The 7,498-nt window shown below is 51.0% G+C and overlaps 1 protein-coding gene across 5 annotated transcripts in view; it reads left to right on the top strand.

The window, feature by feature from the left end:
- Positions 1–542: 542 nt before the first annotated feature.
- The window catches only part of MAP3K3 (mitogen-activated protein kinase kinase kinase 3), a 37,263-nt gene continuing 30,307 nt past the window's right edge, over positions 543–7,498 (top strand). For 4 of the 5 annotated variants that reach the window (XR_013923328.1, XR_013923329.1, XM_080359581.1 and 1 more), the window contains exons 1-3: positions 543–842; positions 6,308–6,429; positions 6,775–6,864. Coding sequence is in view for 3 of the 5 variants with exons in the window: in XM_080359581.1 (XP_080215707.1) it covers positions 839–842; positions 6,308–6,429; positions 6,775–6,864 (216 nt within the window). In the remaining 2 variants the exon portion in view is untranslated. The remainder of the gene's footprint in view (positions 843–6,307; positions 6,430–6,774; positions 6,865–7,498) is intronic. The other variant, XM_080359580.1, reaches the window with a different exon arrangement.

Below are 7,498 nucleotides of genomic sequence, written 5' to 3'. Positions count from 1 at the left end.
CATTGCTGCTGCGTTGCTTGTGAGCAAAACCCTTTAAAACCAATGCGCTTGCTGGGAGACGTTGGCTGGATTGAAAAGCAGCTGCTGGACGTGGGACATAATCCCTTCTCAAGGAGACTCTGATCTCTACCCAAAATAGTGGCTGAGGGGACACCTGCACCACGGAAGGGGGGACAAGGGGCTGGGAGAGTGACCTGGTGGGGATGGTGAAGAATCAGGCTTGACGCAGCCCGGGCGGGCTCTAGGACCCAGCAATAGCTGCCGCCTGTTGGGCAGGGCCACAGCTACGTCTGTCAACTTGATTAGCAGTCACTTGAGGGCGGGGTCTGGACTGTCCCCGCCCAGTAGCGGGAGAGGAGGCGGGGCTAGCCCGCGAGAGGAACGGGCCCCCGTGATTGGCAACTGGCGCGGGGGCGGGGCGGGCGGCTCGGTCGTTCGCACGCTGATTGGCCAGCGCCGCCGTCGGGTGGGTGGCTCGGCGGCCGGGATTGGCTGGCGGCGGCGGGTCGGCCCCTGTGATTGGCAGGCGGCGGCGGCGGGTGCGCGGCGGCCGCCGAGCGGTTTGTTTTGCTCGCGGCCTGGGCGCCCTGTGGCGGCGGCGGGAGCGACCGGGACCGCCCGGGACCGCCCGTCCCCCCGCGCCCCCACAGCCCCGCCGCCGCGCCGGGACCCGTAGCGCGGCCGCCGGAAGGAGGCGGCGGCGGCGGCGCAGGGCCTGGGAATGTGGCGGCGGCTCTGAGCCCTCCCCCTCGGCCCGGCCGCCATGGAGCCGCGGCGGTGACAGCCCCGGAGCTCAACGCGCCGCCGCCCGCCGGGCGCGGGCCCGCCGCCCGCCGAGATGGGTGAGAACTGCGGAGGGGAACGGGCGGGGGCGCCTCGCTGGCTCGGTGGGGCCTGCGGCGGAGGGGCGGGCCGCGGCCGGGGCTCCCCGCCGCACCGGGGAGGGGGCGGCGGGCAGCGGGTCCCCGGGCCCCTCCCGGGCGGTGCGATCGGGACGCGGCCCGAGGGGGCTGAGCGGCAAACGGGCCCCTCGGCGCTGGGAAGCGGGGGGACAGCCGCGGGCTCGCCGCCGGACCGGGGCCTGCGGGGGTTCGGGGCTGCCCGGGTCCTGCTGCCCGCGGTGCCTTCGCTCCCCGGGCCGGCGGCACCGCTGGCCGTGGGCAAACAGCGGATTTCGAGAGAGTTCTTTTAAATCGTTCAATAAAGGTGTCGGGCTGGAAAGCAGCGAGGGCCGGGCTGGTCGGTAGCGCTGCCTTGAGCTGCAGACTTTGCCTAAAATAGGCCAGACAGAGCGACTGGGGATCAGTAGGTCAGGCCTAAGAGTTGAGGGAGTTTTTGCCGCCTCTGAGAACCAGGTTGTTGAGTTTCGAGACAGAGATTTCTGTGCTTGAAGTTAATTGGGAAACTTTTTACTGCGGTATTAATTGTACCTTGGGACTCTATCAAAATACTTTTTGTTTTTCCTCTGTGAAGCTTCCATTGAATTCTCATTTGTCACATTAACCCGGACGGTAACACGTGAAAACGAGCAAAGGAGTTGCAGGAACTCTTTCCATCGTCAAACATTGCCGTCACTGAATTTGAATGATTAATTCTTTTGGACTGTATGTCCTGTGTAAAGAACTGCCGTGGGTTTCTCTTTGTTACCTGTTTCCCTTTTTGGTTTAAGGAGAGGTCTCATGTGCTACAACTGAAAATGTAATTTCTCTGAAGCAGAACTTGCTCGTCTGCATTTTGGCAAAGGAATTGCTGCCACCATCATTAGGAGTGGAGCTGCCACCATCGTTAGGAGTGGAGCTGCCACCATCGTTAGGAGTGGAGCTGCCACCATCGTTAGGAGTGGAGCTGCCGCTTTCGTGTTCCTGCCCTCCAACAAAGTTCATTTTTCTAGGGCTGTCCTTCATTGTTTAGTCTGTATGCACAGTTAGTTCTTTTACTCATAAAGCGCCGCAAACACTGCTCCAATCACAACTGCAGCAAGTTAATTTCCTTTGTACTTTGGTTTTGTAAATACAAACATAAGCAGATCCCAAGCAGATCTCTTACAAAGAGAGGTGCAGTTATTCGACCTGTGTCTTCTCTAAAGGAACCAACCAGATGGTACATGAGCTTTAAATAATTGAGACGGAAGAAGTTGGGTTTGCGCGGGAGTGTTTTCCAGTGGCATTTGGATGCAAACACGTGAGTGCAAAGTGAAAAAGTCCAACTTGATGGACGGCTCCACTGTAGCATTGTATATGCTGGAGTCATCGCAGCACAGCCGCAAACGCCGCTTGGGGTAGGAAAGGCCTAAATTCATTAGGCAGTTGCGATCAAATAGTTTAAATAACGACGGATAACAGGCCGTGTCGCACCCTGCTCTTCTTTCATCTTGCTTTTTGTAAGCAAGGCGCGTGGTGCGGTTCACGGCGAGCGCTCAGTGTCACGGTTTGTTGCAGCTTCTTGGTGTGGCTGGTGCTGCGGGCGACGCTCGCCGCCCTGCACATTGGTCCTCAGCAGCCTTTCAAATCCCATTCTGGCTTCTAATACCGAGAAAGTTGTCCAGGCCGGGTGGTGTGTGCAGGCTGGGTGATGTGTTCAGGCCGGCTGGTGTGTGCAGGCCCGGCTGCAGTCGAGTCTTTCCCTCGATCTCTGTTTTCCTGCCTGTGTCACTTCCTTCCCTTGGCTCACACGCACCCGTGGCCGAGCTCAGCGCTCCCGGTTTCAGCAGCAGGGCTGAGCCTGTCGCTTAGGACCAGCTTAAATCACCACCTTTTTATTTATTTTTAATTTGTGGGGGAGAAGAGTCACCCCAAGTATATTCCACATGTATCAGATTCATAGAGACACTCTGATTCTTCCTTTAATTCTACAAACCAGGTCACTCGCTGTTTCCCTGCAGAACAGCATTTTGTTACCCCTGAGACTGTCTGCAGTGAAGGACTCAAAATTAAACATTTCAATAACTTTTCTCAGAGATTTAACGTGGTCTCGGTTTGTCTCTGTGACTTGAGAAACGTCTCATTGCCTCTGGATCTGCTGCTGGCTTGCACAGGCAATCAGCTTTGTGGCTGTAGGCAACAAACACTTATTTGTTCACTTTTTATCTTTTTTAAACAAGTGTAGCATCATGTCTTCTATTATCACACTATATAAACCAGCATCCTGCTCTATAGGGGCTCTCAGACTTCCTGTTTTTACCAATGTGCAGATGCTTTTACTCTGAACTTGGTGATTTCTTTTCAAAACCGTTTCCATCTCTGGCACAGCAAATACACTGGCTTGCTCAGACCTGTGGTAGAAACCACGCATTAGTTGAAATAAATGCTTGATGTAGGAGCAGCTTTCTCTGTGAGCAGCAGTTGCCTTTTATCGATGTTATAAAAATCCTCGAGTGTAGTTTTTAAACCATGAAAAGCATTTCCTGGACAACATCTTCCCGCACAAAGCTGAGCTGTGTTTCCCAGACCTGCTGGAGACCTGGCAGAACAGGGTCTCTCAGTGCGCTGCCACAGCTGCCTCGTGTGCGTTTGTCACGGCTTCTGCATTGTGGGATTAACGTGACGCCGCTGCACGTGCTTCCTTAAATCCATCCATGGAAATCCTCTATCTTGGTGGAAATAAAGAAGTATTTGCGCTTCTCAAGGTGAAATCCATCACAACGCTGTCCTAAGTGGCAATGTTTTTCCCTACCCGAGCTCAGATTGATATTTGATGTTTGGTTTATGTTTTAAAAAGATTAACACTCCATCGTTTCCCACCTCAGCAACACAGGGATGCATTACAAAATGTACATTTTGGCACTAGGTAGCCAATAGCTTAGTGTAAGACTATTAAAAAACGTATAATCACGTAAGATTTAAATTCCCCTGAAGTTGTTCCGTCAGCCTTTGATTGTAGTACGTGAAATGCTGCTTTTTGCATGGATGGAGGTCAAGTGTGAGCGTTAGCACGGGTCTGCGGAGGAAGCTGAGTTTGCGGTGAGATCCGGACCCCGCGGTGCGTGGGCTGGGATGCTGGGCAGGTGCCGTTTAGCCCCAGAATCACAGAACAGCCCATGTTGGGAGGGACCCACGAGGCTCATCGAGCCCAAGCCCTGGCCCTGCAGTGTCTTACCGTGTTGTAATTCACAAGTTGCAATGATAGGTAAATTCACTATGCAGCTGAGCTGCAGTCTTACTAAAGAGATACATAATTGGTTAGATCCACATCCTCCTTGCTCATTTTCTCATACAAATCTCACTGAAAACCAGGTGATTTCTACACAGCCTGCGCTTTGGGATCAAACACCTGTTGTCTGCAATTGCATCCCAGCTGTTGATCGTTTTCCAGCGACGTACCAGACTGTTTAGATGCAAATTCCTTGATTGACTGGATTTCTTGTCGTGAGCACTTAGTTATAAGCTGCTGTCATAGCTGTTTTCCTTCTTGCCCAAAGGAACCTCTGCCAAGACAAGCTGCTCTTCATCCTCCCGGGCTCTGGCCAAGCCCGATGGACGACGCGCCCCCAGCTCTGGACGGCGTGTTTTGGGGGGCAGGCGCTCCAGGGCTCCACCGGCCCATCCCTGGGGGGGATTTTGTTGTGCAAAGGCACAACATTTGACTCAAAGTCTGTGCTTTAATATCAAGCAATATTAAAGAATAAGAGCAAATTGCAGACACGCCACTAAGGTAAAATTTAAACGTTCAAATGTAAAGTTGGGACCAACTGAAAAACCAAGTTGCGCTGTCGGCTACCTGGAACTTTGTCCATTCGCTTTGCTCCCACCAGGGGTTACTTAGTGCTGAGATAGATCCCAGCAGTTATTTCCTTTGGCCGTTGCGCTTTTGGAAAAGCAGCCTCTCCTTCGGTTGTGTTACTTACACCCCTCGCTCCCTTTGCACGCGGTTGGGGTTTCACGGAGCGCTCTCCCTCCTCCGCTCCCACAATGTGGGTATTGTCTCGTCTGCCTTGTCTTGGACAGCAGAAATTTGGTGGGTTTTGATTATTTTTTGGTACAGTGACTTTATTTTCTCTGTTCCGCTTTCCTTTATGAGCGTTACTCTAATTAACACCTTCTGCAAGTGCATTGGGAGGTTTCTTTCCATTCCCCTCTACCATCTGGCCTAGGCTGGATGGTTCTGATTTTCTGCTGGTCCATGATGGAGGAACGTTTAGTGCTTTAGAAAGCTAAACCAGACCTTCTGGTTGCACCCAAGATAGTGTGACTCCTCTTCTGAACGGGACTCTTTAGATGTTGCAAATAGATACATTTTCCCCCTTTTTGCTTCTAAATTTTGATGGCGTTCGATCCCTGCGCATGTGTCCCCCATCTGTCAGCCTTAAGCCTTGCGAAAATCTAGTTTGTAATTCAGACGTTGATTAATTATGAACCCTGTCTTCTGCATAAAACATAAGCCTTACTGAGAGACACTCATGAGCAAAAGTGTAATGTGAAACTGAAGAAACAAACAGCCCCAGTGAGTCCCTTTACAGGGAAAAACGGGTGCGAGATGGCCCATCATTTGCTGTACAGCGACTCTTCCCAGCACAAAGTCATTCCCCATCCCAACCAGCGCCGTGAATAGAGAATGAGCCTGTAGCCAGGATGGATTTTTAAAATCAAGCTCCAGTTATTTACAAATCGGCTTCAAAAATGCTCTTTTTGACTCAAGCACCCTGAAGTGACTCGTTTTGGGGACTTGGGGAGGAAAGGAGGAATCCAGCGCATCTGTTCTTGATGCTGAGTGGTCTGAATCCGCTCAGATCTTGAAGTCTCGTGAAATGACTGGAATTTTGTTCCATCAGCTTGTTTTAGGGGAAAGAGAGGAACGCGTTGGGGAAACCAGTGGAAGGATCAGAATTCAGAGGTGTTCTGAGCTGACTCTTCATCCAGATTTTCATTGTTCATTCTGCTGACCGTGGTTTGTTCCGCTAACAAGCAAGAATTGTAAGTTAGCAGGATATAAAATAGGAAAGAACGGGTTCTTAGCGGGTTTCCTCGGCAGCAGCGCATCAGCTTGCCCGTCCTAAACGACTCGCGATGGCCTCACCAGCCTGTCCAAGTTGTTCTCTTTGTTGTGAAGCAATTTGAGCAGAACCAGGGGCCGGGGATCTTTATGCTGAACTTTCCTATGGCCAGATCCTTTTGTAACATTGGACAGGTGGCTTAAAATTGATCTCTCTCTTCCTGATGTAAGGTTGACTTTGGGATTTTTATGAGCAAATTAAATTACAGTGTATTTGCAAAGATCCCGGGAAGGGTCGTCTTTCCATGATGTAGCAGAAAACAAGAGCAGAGGCGTCACGGTTCCATATTCACCCGACTACAATTCTTGTGCATCACAGATGAACAAGAGGCCTTGAAATCCATCATGAAGGACCTGGTCGCGCTCCAGATGAGCCGGCGCCACAGGCTGACAGGATACGAGACCATGAAGAATAAAGACCCAGCGCACTCCAACAAGCAGGTAACGGAGCTGTTGGGGAGCATTGGGAATCGCGGCCAGCGCAGGTTGCAGTGGATCCGCTGCCTCCACCTGGAGAAGCATTAGGGTGGTTTAGCCTCTGTTCTTGCTCAGGCTCTGTTGCCAACGTGGGAGCTTTAAAAATTGATTTTATTTTATTCCATTTACTGTATGGACTGGGCAGGGTACGGTCAGAATAACTTGCAACATCTTGGTGTTCTGCCTTGCTCCCACACGTGTTTTCCATGGCGCTTGGTCTGTGTAGATGAGCTAAAAGCCTCCCAAGCGATTTTCTGCTTTAGGGGTCGTTATTGCCATTTTTTACAAAGCCTTCTCTTCTTTTCAAAGAAGAAGCACAACGGCAGCAGTGCAGCCGTCCTGGGCAGCCCCGCCGGGACGAACCAGTGCGCCTCTGCCGCCGACGAGAAGAAACTGCCGGTAAGAAAACTGCTGTCCTGTTCAATATGAGCCATTATGAATAGAAGCATGGTTTAAATCTGCGTGCGGTGACCTTTACAGCATTCATTAAGCAGGTGGGGGAGGCCAGGAGAGCCTCACGGACTCTGGCATGAAGTGGCTGTATGATGCACCTTTTATTGTAGTGGAAATAATACTTAAAGGGAAGCAGGGACCTGAGAAGCATAATCGTGGAAAGAAAACGAGAATAATTTTGCTCTGTCAGTGTGTGCTGTGCATCATTTGGGTGAAGAATTCTACGGCCATTATCGTCTTTAAAAATAGTTTGAGTTACTTGCAATGAAACTAAGAGGAGAAGTTGCCTATATCAGTAAAATAACTCCAGTTATATCCTTATTACAGGCTTAAGCTTTTTGGACCAGACTTTAAAGTTCGCGTCTGTCTCTTCCTTCTGCTTTGTCTGCCCGTAATCGACTTGTTCAGCTGGGATCTGGGATTTCCCTGCGTGTGCTGGACAAATCCGCAGATGGAATAGTACAAAATCCTTTAAAATCACTTTGAAACGTAAATTCAGAGATGTCTTAAATCAAAATATGTAACGGTTATTTATGATACGGCATCACAGAACTGGAATGCTAAAGCACTAAACTTGGAT

This window comes from Nesoenas mayeri (assembly GCF_963082525.1).
Source record: "Nesoenas mayeri genome assembly, chromosome: 26".
Classification (NCBI taxonomy): Eukaryota; Metazoa; Chordata; class Aves; order Columbiformes; family Columbidae; genus Nesoenas; species Nesoenas mayeri.
This window is presented reverse-complemented; position numbering and strand designations above follow the sequence as displayed.